The sequence below is a fragment of the Saccopteryx bilineata genome, chromosome 2, assembly GCF_036850765.1.
Source record: "Saccopteryx bilineata isolate mSacBil1 chromosome 2, mSacBil1_pri_phased_curated, whole genome shotgun sequence".
Lineage (NCBI taxonomy): Eukaryota > Metazoa > Chordata > Mammalia > Chiroptera > Emballonuridae > Saccopteryx > Saccopteryx bilineata.
The window spans coordinates 339,135,487-339,149,445 of record NC_089491.1 but is presented as its reverse complement, the minus strand read 5'-3'; the positions used below and the strand labels follow the sequence as shown (position 1 = coordinate 339,149,445).

The window sequence follows — 13,959 nt, the reverse complement described above, 5'->3', positions numbered from 1 at the left end:
CCTGATCTCATCTGAAATTCCTTTTATTCTCCCTTCCCTCGCTCCTTGAGCTGCCAGTTCTCTGACCCCAGTTCCCTGGCCTTGGGTCCCACCCACTCCTCCCCTTCCACCCAGTGGCATGCCAGCCTAGTTAGCCTAGCCAGTGCGCCTGCGCACACGCCCTGTTGCTCCGCTACGTCCCCTCAGGGCGGGTCCGGGAGCTCACCGAGGGGAAGAGGAAGAGGAAGTTGGGGGAGGGTCCTAGTGGGGAGTGAACCGGAAGTTCAAGTGCTGCTGCTTCTCCTCGGCTAGGCGGAACCTGCTCAGTTGGGCCCGGTAGCTGCAAAAGAACTTTCTCCCGCCCCAACAGTCACTGCGGCCAACTGCCTCGCCCGCCTGGCAGCCTCCCCCGCCTTCTCGTCTTCTCCTCCCCAGCTCGGCGCACCCTCTCGCCCGGCAGTGTCCGCTTGCTCCCACCGCCACCGCCTCCTCGTCTGCTGCCCGGCCCGCCCCGCTGCAGTGATGTGCGACAAGGAGTTCATGTGGGCCCTGAAAAACGGGGACTTGGATGAGGTGAAGGACTACGTGGCCAAGGTAAGCGGGCCGAGTGGAGTGGAGTAGGCGAGAGTGGGGAGTAGGATGGAGAGGAGGCTGCGGACTTGGATGGGAGCTGGGCAGGTGGTTTGGGGTGGGGGAAGGGAAGACATCCTGGTGGAGGTGGCGCTGTGGACCGAGGGGAGTCAGGGGGCGTCTGAACTGAAGGGAGGGTCCATGTAACAGGGTCCCCGTTGTCTGTGTCAGGTACCTGCTGTGTGGCTGCTGCCAGATCCCTTGGGGGAGGGGAGGCAAAGTAACCGACCCTTTTGGCCTCACTTCTGAGATCGGTTCATTTGAGTTCGGCCCTCTTCTAAGCCAGAGTTACATACTTAACATCTTTCTTTGAATGAAAATCATTCTCCATCTTGAACCTACTTATGACTGAAGTGACCTAAATGATTAGAATCAGAAGAACTTTGTTGTTGTTTTAACTGTGGGCTCCGTTAGTGAATTTAATGTACTCATTGACCGTGAAAAGAGAGGACCCAAAATAGCAATGGTTAAAATTATGAAACTTGCTATATCACTTCACTGCGGAGTCTTAACCTGGGTGTGGCCTTTTCTTCTCCCCTCTCTACCACAAATGCAGATTTACTTAAAGGGGGAAGGTTGTAAGCATCTGGGAGTGTTTATGGTATCCATGTAGTTTTCAAACAAGCGTGTTAACTTGGGTTACTCCATCTTGGTCTGTGATTCCATCTGAAATACTTACACGTGTTATAAGTAGTGATGCAGTTGAGTCACGGTATGTTTGAGGGTAAAATCGTGATGAAGATGGCTAATCTTCAAAAGTGAACTCCAAAAGGAAACTCTAACTATATATAAAACAATCCACATTGTGGTAGACTGGTAAAATTCCAAGCTTGCCTGCCTTCGGACCCTAAAATTGTGCTTTTGTTAATTAGGAGAGAACTTACATGTGGTTTTGATATGATGATAATCTAAAAAGAAATCTGAAGCAGATGTGTAATTTTATGACGTAACCATGGAGGCATCTTGCTTACCTAAAAGTGTGAAGAACTAGATTTTAGTTCTTTAGAGAGGGTATGACCACTAACATGGTACTGTTTTTGCTTCAGAGATCTGGGTTAGGAAGCAAGTAACCAAAAGCAAGAGTTCCTTAAAAACTTGAAGGATTGTGTGTAATAAGATTCAAGGGAAGAAATTACTTGGAACACTTCAATCCATGGTACTCATTCCATTGTTGAAACACCACAGTATTTCAGAAGTGAGTGGGCTTTTGTTTTTCTGCTCCTGTGCAACCTTGAAACATGAAAAGTTGATGAGTACTGAGCTTACAGTTACAAAAAATAACACAATTTATGTAGCGTCTTCCTGACACATCAGCTTTGTGAGCCTTGTGATGCCCTTTTATTAGTTCCATTTTGCAGATAAGAGGACTGAGATGCAAGAGACTTACAAAAAAATCTAAAGTTAGGGATAAAAAATGATGAAGCCAGAACTAAACTTAGACTCTTTAACTGCTCCATGCAGTCGCTCACAATCTAAAATGTGGTTGCAAAGCATATGATACCAAGATTTCTAGTAGGCTATTCCCAAGGTCCACATCTGCACACAGATAAATTGTACAGAGTCATCAATCACACAAACACATTTATGAAAAAATATGTCAAGAACAATGGATTAATTTATTTTCAGTTAGTTTTTAAATAAGGTCATTATGTTTGATTTTGGCATTTTTCTACTACTACCATTTTGCCTACTCTCATTAACAAAAAGGATGTGCACAGAAGGAACGATAGACATTGAAAGTAAAGTAAAAGAAAGTACTGTATTGAGAACTTTTTTATCCAAAAAGGTTGGGCTGTAATGTCCTAAGAGCAGATCATTGAGCTTTTTCCTTTCTTGGTTTTTACTGAGTAACTTGAATCATTTAAAAATATTTTTTGCTTTATTAGTGAAAAATAACAAAAAAAACCGAAACAGCCAAAAGCTAGTCCTCCAATTTTTACTCACCGAGGTCCTTTACTGTGCCTGTTCCCTCTCAGGTCCGTATAACATAGTTTCTTCTCAACAACCATCTTCCCTGACGTGAATTCATGGATTCACCTTTTTCATGCACCAGTTTATGAACCCTTGTTACCATCTCCTGAGTTTATGTATATGCATTTAGAGTATGTGCAGAGAAAGTATATTTTAAAAATTGGAATTTCCAGTTTTCCTCCTAAGGGGTTAGAGTCGTTAACATATTTTCCTCTGTTCTCCTATGAAGATCTCTCAATGTTAACATAAGGGAAGTGTTTTTAGTAGTCTTCCTTTTTTAATTAATGTTTTTTAAAAAATCAATAATTGTACTTTTCTGCCTGCTTTTGACTTTTATACAGGAATCTGAAGTATGGATAAGCGTAAGTTGTTGGTTTTGACTGACCTACAAACTATATTTAGTTAATTTATTGGGTACCTTTCAGGTCCCAGGAACTTTGCTAGGCCTGCCATGATGGTAAAGAATTTGGAGACAAAATCAGGAAACTTAAGCATCTATATTTAGCAGATCTATGGAGAAAAAGCTTACATACTTTTAAAGTAGTATGCAAATTATAAGTAATATCCTACACAAAATTCGGTTTGTGCAGTTGGAAAAGAAGTGAAAGCCAGCAAGTAAGATATTCATAAGCAGCTATCGTAGCTCCATTTTCAATCTGTATGCATCCTCTGAGTGACTGTTCTTGCCTTCATCTTCCACTTTTGCCTTTATGTTAGTTTCTCCCATTGGGATTAATCCAGCCCTCACTTGAGCTCCAGAATGGTTGGCTTTGTTCAGATAAATTTCCAAATTGAGCTCCCATTTTGTTCTAAAAAATTATTTCTGTTGTCTCCATTTTGACTAATGGCATCATGACCCAACTATTTGCCCAAACAAGAAATTGGGGGTTTTCCCCAAATTGTTATCAAGACTACCTATTTACTCTCTCTCATTCACTCCTTTACTCTCCATTCTGAATTGCTACTATTTTCTTGCCTGAACTGTATTTTTCTTGACTATCATTTTCCCCTCCTTCCTGGTCACCTTGCCCATTTTAGCTGGAATGACCTCTCCATAATGTGAATCTGAGCATGTTATCCTTTTCATCCAACCTACTTCACTCCCTCAAAATACTTATGTGATTCCCGTTATTATTTTTTAAATGGGCAACTCCCCTGTGGTTTGTCACACTTGGCCATTGTGATCTGGCCTGTGCCTGCCTTTCTGAACTCTCCTCTTTACAAGCAGCACCCAACCCCAGACCCTGCCATACTATGCTGTTTCTTAGTCGTTTGTCTGTATGTATGCTGTCATCCCCTTAACCAAGTCTGTTCACCTCAGCCCCGGGCCCCCAGCCTGGTGAGCCCTGTTGGTCCTTTTAGCCAAATACCACCTTCCAGAAAAACATTTTGACTTCAGATGGTACCCTGCTTCTTTTAGTGTTTTACTCATCAAATTGCTGTGATTTTGTTTACATGTCTGTTTTTAATTAGGCTCTGAGCCTTTGGGGGTTAGATGCTGTATTCTCTTTCATCTTTGTATCTCCAGTATAGTACCAAGGAATTTCACACATTAAAAGTGTATGTTCAAAGTGAGATGCTTTTTATTTGTAACTTAGCTACAGTTACAACGTACTTCATTAGTTATATAATGATGATTACTATTGACAGGATGACTTACACTGCCAGGTACCATAAAGCACTGTGCAAGATTTTAACCTAAGTTTTCATTTGCTTTTGACAACAGCATTTCAGTGTAAATAATAGTATTCCCATTTTGAGGATGAGGAAATTGAACTGAGAGAAATTAAATAACTTAACAAGGTCACTGAGTACATAGCACAGCTGGGATTTAAACCCAAAGTCTGAATCTACAGCCTGTAAAATTTTCACCCTATCAGTCTGCCTTCAAATGGTTATCTGGTTTTTTGGCTCACAGTAAGTTAGAATCAGCACACTTAGAAAATGAGACAGGGGCTTGCAAGAGACAGGTACCTGTTATCTCTATGAATGAAGAGTAGAAAAATGACTACAAAAGTTTTTTTAATGTAACAATTTGAAAATAATTAGCATAGAGACAACAGCTCTGTAAACTTTAAATCTCTTCAGGAGCTATCTTTGCTCAAGGCACGTCTATGAAGAGGCTAATAGCTTGTGAAAACTTGTATTTACAGTCACAGAATTTTGTGTTATAATTTGTAATTGTGATTCTATACAGTACAGAAAAAGTCGAATTGTGTCTGTTTGCCTTAGGAAGAAAAAAAAGTATTGTGATTCCTATTCAGAATGGTTTAAATGAAATAAATAGCACTTTTTTTCAAAAGTATGTACTTTAAATTTTATATATTTGAGCACTGTGGTGCTGTGTACAGGTATATCATTTCCTTATCACATCAGCTCATAAACATAATCCCATTTTAGAGTTTTTAGAAATGAGAGACAAAGATTAACTTGCCTGAGGTCAGAAAGCTCTTGAGTAATGAAGCTGAGATTTTAACCCTCTCTGACTTCAAAGCTCCTTGCTATTAAACTTCAAACCACTGACCTTCATTGCTCAACAATGCTAGGTAACTGAGGGGCTCCTAGCATGTAATTGAGTATATATGTATTAAAAATAATCACAGCAGGATGGTAATTATCCATTGAGGGTACTTAGAGGTGAGCTTTGTGGTAGATTTTGAAGATCCAATCTCTTAGAGGTGAATGCGTAAGAGTTGTATTGATATGTAGTTCTGTATAATCTCCAGTAGGTCTGATAGATGTACTCTCTTGTTTACATGTGCTTCTATTTCACTTACTGTGAAATACTATACATCAGGTCTCTAACTTCCCTTTCTCTGTGGTTTCCTTTCCCTCTCCGGCCCCCATTCTAATTACATCTGCCTTTGACACTCTGATAGGTTTGAAAACCAACAATTGTGTGCCCTGTGAGAGGATAGGATCTCTTGAACCTGAGAAAAGTATCAACTCTAATCTTTAGAAATTGCAACTTATTTGGATCGCTTTTCACTCCCTCATAAAATAGGCAATTCAAAAGAGGGTCCTGATTCAAACTCTCTTGTAATTATTAGTTTTACGCAATTTCCTTTTTCTTGTTGAAATGATCAGTTCCATATCATAAAAATGTGTCGCTTTCTACAGCAGGGCTAATGACCCAGTCAGAAAGTGCATATATCAGCTTGTGTAAGATATAGGTACCCTTAGTAGACACAGAAAGATTAATATACTTTTCTTCCTATTAGACTTTAAATCTTTTTTCTCTTAATATAAAATAAAAGACTATTTTTTTTATATTGGGAGGCAAATGTTCACTCAGATGTCTGTAGTGTTTTCCTTTGAGATTTTAAGCATTATCCTCACAATAGTACAGTTAAAGGTGTAATAAAGCTGATTTTAATTATAAAAATAATATATACTTATTATTTAAAAGATAAATCTTCATTGAATAGAAAAAGGCGAAACTAGTGTTCCATTGACCAATTCCCCTTAGGTGGTATCTTTCTTTAAAATATAAAACCTGGGTAGTTTTAAGACAGAAGTATTTTAAAAAGATAAAAATCGGCCCATGATTCTACTGTCTGGATAATTTCTTATAACTTTCAAAGGTGAAATAAAATTAATTCAGATACTAGAAAATGCAACAGTGATGACTCCCTTCCCAGGTTTCTGTGAACAAAGTGAGCCAGTCTGAACAGGTCCATATAATTAATTTCAGGAAAACATTGGAAATTCATTTACTCCTCCATTTTCCCACTCAAAAATATTCTATGCACACTTCTGCACTTTGCTTTTGAAAATTCCTTAATCAACTTAGGTTCCACATTGAAATTTATCTGCCCCCTCCTTTTTTATTGGTGCATAGTATTCTATTTTATGGATATACCACAATTTAGTTAACTAGTGCTCTAATAATAAACATTTTGTTTCCAGCTTATTTTTGTAATTAAGCAACATTGTAGTTATTATCTTTATATAAATTATTTTACAACTTTGAGACTTGTCTGTATAACCCTCCTGGTGAGTTTTCTGAGCTTAGGCGCCCATCAGCAATGCATGAGCCCGAGCCTTCCCTCCAACAGCAGCAGCACTGGGCATCGGCACACTCCTTAGTTTCTGCCATTTGAATAGTTGGGAAGTGATACGTTGCTTCAAGTTGCATTTTTTTTAATAAGGAAATTGATATCTTATTAAAACATTATAGGCATTTGTATTCTTTCCCCCATTGTCTTATTTATATATTTTTGTTCATTTTTTTATTAGTTGTTTTCAATTGATTTGTGTGCATTCTTTACAAATTAAAGGAATTAGTCTTTTTCTCATATGTTTTGCAAACATTTTTCCCAGTTTGTGTCTTGACTTTACCTATTTTGTCATTGTTCTTCACCAGACTTTGCCTTTAATATTGTTAAATAGATAACGGTTTCCCTGTCTGGATTTTTGTTTCCTATTTACAGAGACTTATTTCTTCTCTATGGATTACAAATAAATTTGGTTTCTCTTATAGAACTGGGATTATTAATTTTTTTTTTGCATTTTAGGCATTTGATAACTCCTTTTATTTATTTTGAAGTAAGGCATAAAATAGGAATATAGTTTATTTGTATATTTTTTTACATGAACAGAATTCTAATGTGTTTGGATTTCTTGTCTTCTGTTCTTACTAAACTGTTTTAATGAATATGGCTTCATAATATGTTTTAGTATGTAAGAATATGTAATTCCCCTATATTCTCTTTTAGAATTTTTGCAGGCAGTTCTTCTAAATTTTTTTTCTTTTTTCTGTTGTCTTAGGAAAAGTGTGAGGGTTGTTTGGACCTACCTCACGTTTAACCCGTATGTTTTCAGAAACATTAAACTTTCTTTTTCTGGAATTTTGGCATCGTATGACCCGAAGAACATAATGCATTAGCTTTAATCCTTTATGAAGTATCTTAGGAAGATATGACTGATTATAAGAATATACTATATGAAAGTATTTAAATCAGTGAAATGTTCAGGTATTCAAAATGTTTAGATTACATCAAAAACTACCTGGTAAAAACATATTACCGAAAGTAAATATATTGCAACTGTATCTTTACTGCACTTGATCTTTGAACAATGTGAGGTTTGGTGGCACCGACTGCTGCACAGTTGAAAGTTCACATATAACTTTTGATTTCCCCCAAAACTTAACTACAGTTGTCCCTCGGCTTCTGTGCAGGTTGGTTCCAGGACTCCCCATAGATACCAAAATCTGCAAATGCTCAAATCCATTATGTGAAATCACACAATACAGTGCATATAGTCAGCCCTCTGCATCAGCAGATTCCCATCCTCAGATCAAAAAGAATGTTTTCAAAGCACAGTTGGTTGTATCTGCAGGTACAAAATCCAGGGAGATGGAGGGCTGAGTATATATTTATTGAAAATTGCATAACAGTGAACCTGTATATAAAGGGCCAGCTGTATATCATAGTTTTGGTAAGCTTAGAAATGTGATTATTTTAAGTCCACAAAACATTACATGGTGGAGAGGAACTGTAATTCCTGAATTCATGAGAGAAGAAATCAAAATATAAGCTGACCCAAGAAAACGAAGGAGCAAAGTGTCATGTTACCTTAAAGTTCCAGAGGCCCATACAGTAATTAATGTGTATAAATGCAATCTCAAGCTTCAAGAAAAGTGTATATTTGCTCTACTTTCCTCTCATTTAAAAAGTCAGAGACAAAATGGGGGCATGTGTAATATATAAAGGTTTCTGTTTACTGTATGAAATAATGAATGTTTTAATATTTAGGTTAAGACTCTTGGCCATCTGAAAAATTAGATATCCAAATAAAGGTGGCTGTAGATAATGAGCTCTTTACCCATAGTGTAATTGAAGCTACAATTCTGCACTTTTAAGAATTTGAAAGTGCGTTATTGGTGAAACCATGGTATAGAGCAGGGGTCCCCAAACTTTTTACACAGGGGGCCAGTTCAGTGTCCCTCAGACCGTTGGAGGGCCGGACTATAAAAAAAACTATGAACAAATCCCTATGCACACTGCACATATCTTATTTTAAAGTAAAAAAACAAAACGGGAACAAATACAATATTTAAAATAAAAAACAAGTAAATTTAAATCAAGAAATTGACCAGTATTTCAATGGGAACTATGGGCCTGCTTTTGGCTAGTGAGATGGTCAATGTGCTCCTTTCATTGACCACCAATGAAAGAGGTGCTCCTTCCGGAAGTGCAGTGGGGGCCGGATAAATGGCCTCAGGGGGCCGCATGTGGCCTGCGGGCCGTAGTTTGGGGACCCCTGGTGTAGAGCTTACAGGTATTGGCTTCGGACTTAAACCCTCCAGCTCTGGCTCTTACATACTGTAGCACTTTTGGGTGAGTTAGTTAACTGCTTAGAACTTGAGTTTCCTCAACTGGGAACAATGAAGGTAATAATATTAATAAACTGTGTACCATTTCCCTGACATGTGGTAAATGCTAATGTATGTTAGCTATTGTTACTGATAACCAATAATCATTCATTTTTTAGAAGCAGAACTACTTAAAGCTCATCAACTTCAATTCCCTTATACTGTAAATGAGGAAATATTAGATATTAAAGCTTGACTGGGATCATACTGCTAATTAGGATTAGGACTTTAATTCAGAGTTCATGAACCCGAACAGATGTTTTTGACACTATGCTCTGGTGTTTTCTAATGAAATATTTTATACTAGCTATTAACCTCTATTGGAATATTCATTCTTGTGCACTCCATCTGCCTGGCAAATTCTGCTTATTTTTTGTTCTACATAGCATCCCCTGACTGTGCAGTTAATCCCTCATTTACACCAGCATGGTATCTAATGTAGAGCTTCCCTATTGTTTTTATGCTCTAGTGTAGAGTTTCTTAAACTTGAGAGCTATGGGCTCCTGACTTTACTGGCAAGTCACTGGACGTGAATGTGAAAAACAGTGGCTTAAGAAACTCAAAACTGTGGAATATGTCTTTTGTTCTTAATGGCTGGTTTAAAAAAACAAAAGTGTCTAGATGTGGACCGTTGTTTCCATTTGAATAGCACCTTTCAGTAGTCTCTGAGAACTCCAAATACTGCTGCAGATCTTGGTTTAAGCTGTGGTGTTTGTAGTGGGGCATTTGTCTCTCGGGAGGTGGGGTTTTCCCAGCATTTGAAGCCCCTTCCTGTGTTTGAAGAGTTCCCTAGGACAAGAGTATGGATCTTGGTGAAAGGCAAGGCCTGGCTCTTAGCACAGCAAAAGCTGAAAAGGACAAATAAATTGCTTTCTCCTGCCCACTCTTAGGAAATGGGCCTGTAACCCAAACAAGACTAAGTGCTTTTATCTGGAGCTGATACAGAGACTCAGGTACAGTAAGAGATGTGGTGGCAGCCATAAAACACTTTCCAAAAACAGGAGGAGCAGTGTGGCATCTCCTCTGTGCCCAGGGGGTTCTTGTGACGTATTTCAATTTTATTTATTCCTTTCAAACCTCCTTGGTTCCTGCCCATTTACTGAGCCTGGTTCTTTGACCTTCCCAGTAATTTTGAGAGCTACTTTTAACATCTGCTTAATGTATTACATTTCTTTTCATCTATATGAATTGGTTTCTGTTCTTGCATTTAAGAGCCCCATATTAATTTTTACCTGCCTGTGTACCCTGTTGTGCTACGAGCTTTTTAAGATAGAAATTATTTTTGTATTCCCAATATTTATCATATTGTCTCTTATCTACAATACAGTTTAGTTAAATTTAGGTTAAATTGGTATTTTTAGGAAATAACCCTTCTTTTGTTTTCAAAGTTTTACCATATACCTCTTTGTAACAGATGTTTATAGTATATAGACAATGTGTCATTTCTTTTTTTGAATAGGTCTAAGTTTTCAAACTTATTTTAAAGTCAACTTTATCTAACTTTTCCCCACTGCTACTGATATTCCACACTGATAGTTGTGGAATACAGTTCTGATAATAGTTGTGATAATATTAATAGCTTCCACTTGTAATTTCTCGTGGATCATTTTAGATTTTCTTTTTTGGTCAAATGATTTTTGTTTTGTTTTGTTTTGTTTTTTTTCATTTTTCTTAAGCTGGAAACGGAGAGAGACAGTCAGACAGACTCCCGCATGCGCCCGACCGGGATCCACCCGGCACGCCCACCATGGGGCGACGCTCTGCCCACCAGGGGGCGATGCTCTGCCCATCCTGGGCGTCGCCATGTTGCGACCAGAGCCACTCTAGCGCCTGAGGCAGAGGCCACAGAGCCATCCCCAGCGCCCGGGCCATCTTTGCTCCAATGGAGCCTTGGCTGCGGGAGGGGAAGGGAGAGACAGAGAGGAAAGCGCGGCGGAGGGGTGGAGAAGCAAATGGGCGCTTCTCCTGTGTGCCCTGGCCGGGAATCGAACCCGGGTCCTCCGCACGCTAGGCCAACGCTCTACCGCTGAGCCAACCGGCCAGGGCTGGTCAAATGATTTTTAATTGAAATATTTTTCTTTGTGGTTCTTAACCACACCACTGTTGATGTCATCTATGATGTCGTGAGGGTGGCAGCCATCAACATGGCAGCCTGCAGACTGGGCAGTCCCAGGACCTCTTGAATAGTTCCAGAGAGTTCTCTAGCTACAGATCAGCACTGCATCTGCCAGGCAATGTTGACATTGCCATAAAAAATGTGGTATTTCCACTGTGCTTAATGTTCTTTTGCTTCTTTCTGTCTTGGCGGTTCCTTGAGGGCTTTGAGGACCAGGGCAGATGCAGAAGGTGCTACCTCCACCTGGGCCTGTCTCTTCTGAGGGGTCATTTCACTGTGCTCCTCAGACCCTTCCAATCACAGGTGGCTGTGGCAGTGTCATCACTAACCATTTTTGGAGACAGACTCTGGACACTGAAGTTACAGGTTTGATCACTGGTCAGGGCACGTAGAAGAAGGGACCAATGAGTGCAGAACTAAATGGAATAACTAAGTAGAAAAACATCTCGATGCTTCTCTCTTTCTCTCTCTCTCTCTCTCTCTCACACTTTCCCCACTCTCTCATGCCCTCTTACCCCCCCTCTCTCTCCCTTTCCCCTCTCTCTCACCTCCCCCTCCTCCTCTCTCCCTTTCTCCTCTACCTTCTAGCAAATCAGTGAAAAAAAATTAAAAAACAATTTTTAAAACCATACAGTCTCAGTAAAAGTAGTTTTCACGCTTGTTTCCTTGTGAAAATAAGAATCATCAGTATTTTATTATTATGAATAAATATTAAAAACTAGACTTAATGCCACATTACTTATAACTATATAAATGCGTGTGGACCATCAAGCCAGTAAACTTGAAAGCTTTCTAGCTGCAAACTAAGTCCTTAGGAAATAGCTTCATTATCTGTCCTTTTAAAGCCTCTGTGAAGAGTAATCATATATACTTCACTTCAGACTCCGGTATCCCTGGGTTTGACCCCCAATCCTACCACTTACTAGCGTTGGCCATATTATTTAATTTTGTCAAACCTCAGCTTTCTCCTCTGCAAATGGGGATTTTAATAGTACCCAATGATATGCCTTATTTGTCTAATTTTTAAGAGATCATGGATGTAAAATTCACAAAGCAGTGCCTAACACGTTATAACTAAACATTTGCCATTTATGTTGTTTTTATGTAGATCCTTTATTAAGACATGAATAGTTGTGATGGAGACTGTATGGCTTTGTGAGCCATGTCTGCTGTTGCGTATGATACTCAACTGAGCGTGTCTGTGCTCTAGTAACGATTGACAAAATCAGGGAGTAAGCAGGACTTGGCCACCAGGTCCCTGTTGCACACTTCTGCATAACATTGAAGTTGCAAAAATTGGGTTGTCTAAATTTCTTTTCTCCTCGAGTTCTTGAGATAAAAAATAATTTAAATTGTATGAGCAAATAAAAACTTATTTGGGGGGTCGTCCTTTCCAAATATATGATTCAGGAATCTTTATGGTTAAAAGACAGGAAAAGTAAGGCGTAGAAAGCCAGGTGTGGATGGGGAAGAGAAGTTGAATAAAGATCACAAAAGAAAAAGCATTGACTCTCTACAGTAAATCTGAACCTGAGGCAAGAGGCCTGGGTTATTTTGAAAATTAGGAACTGTTCCTTATAAATATACAGATAGGAACTAATTTAGATCCTTAAACTGAAAGGGACTTCTACAAAATCTTTTAAGCTATCAGAGGTCACCAAAAATGTTCCAGAATTTTTCTCTTCCCAGCCCTTGTGTCAGTCCTGTAACCTGGCTTGACTTCCAGTTCCAGAGTGAAAGAGAAGGCAGTTAGCACAGTTTTCCCTGGTCCATTCATAATTCATTCAGCAAATATCATTTGAACACCTGCAGTGCCTGCCACTGTATTCAGTAGCCATGGAAATACAATAATGAACAATTCTTCTGAGAATTAGTTTTATTTGGTAGATTCAGTTAAAAGAGTGTATAGTACAGACAAAAGTTGTATGATTCTGAGTAAATAATTTCCCTATTCAGTAGATTTAGGAGGAATTAAACAACTTAAGAAAACATCAATGCCAAATCAAACATCAAATTCAAGATGAAAGATAATGGAAACTGAATGCTTTCTCTTTGAGTACTCTGAGTTCTTAACTCGATGCCAGATATGGTCCTTACATAACCAATAGATGTGTGTGTGTGTGTATATATATATATGTATATGTAAATCCTCACAACTACCCAGGTGGGCTTTCTCTTCTTTTATAATTAGGGAAATAGAAATTAAGTAACTTGCCCGGAGACCCTACAGCTAATAGTGGAAGGACAGGATTTGATCTGACTTCTTCCCAAAAACAAACACACACAAAAAAAAACCCCACATTTTTTTTAATCATTTGCATTGAAATTTTTTAGAACTACAAATGAAATACATAGATTAAAGAATTAAAGATTAAGTGTTAACAGTAGATAGAGCATTGAGATTGAACTAGCGAAAGATGGGGAAGAGCAAACATGTTTGAACTGATTAAGTAGAAGTTTTCTAAACTTAGAAGACCCAAGATTGAAAATAGAGTGTTTCCACATTCCTGTTCAGAAATTAATAAACAGAGATTAGGAGCAAGACACATCCTAGCTAAAATAATTAAGTAAAAAGGTTTTTTTTTTAATCTGAAAAATTTTGGGAAAAATATTAATTTCAAGGAGTAAAATCAATTTACCTTTAGATTATTTTTATGGTGGACAGTACTGAAAAACAGTGAAACAAACAGTTCTGTTAGAAATAAAAGATGTGAAAACATATTCAAGTGGTCATTCATGTAAGATTGAAACAGACAATCTTAAAACAGGGTGGGGCAAAAGTAAATTTACAGTTTTGAGTACATGAGAGTTTATTCTCATTATTTATTAAATATTGTTTTCCATATGAACAACTGGGAACCTACTATTGCTCCCACCCTGTATG

At 38.5% G+C, this 13,959-nt stretch overlaps 1 protein-coding gene across 1 annotated transcript in view; it reads left to right on the top strand.

Moving 5' to 3' along the window:
• The first annotated feature begins 240 nt into the window (after positions 1-240).
• MTPN (myotrophin) overlaps positions 241-13,959 on the top strand; it is a 52,517-nt gene continuing 38,798 nt past the window's right edge. Inside the window, exon 1 of the mRNA XM_066262370.1 lies at positions 241-573. Coding sequence (XP_066118467.1) covers positions 502-573 — 72 coding nt within the window. The 5' untranslated portion in view covers positions 241-501. The remainder of the gene's footprint in view (positions 574-13,959) is intronic.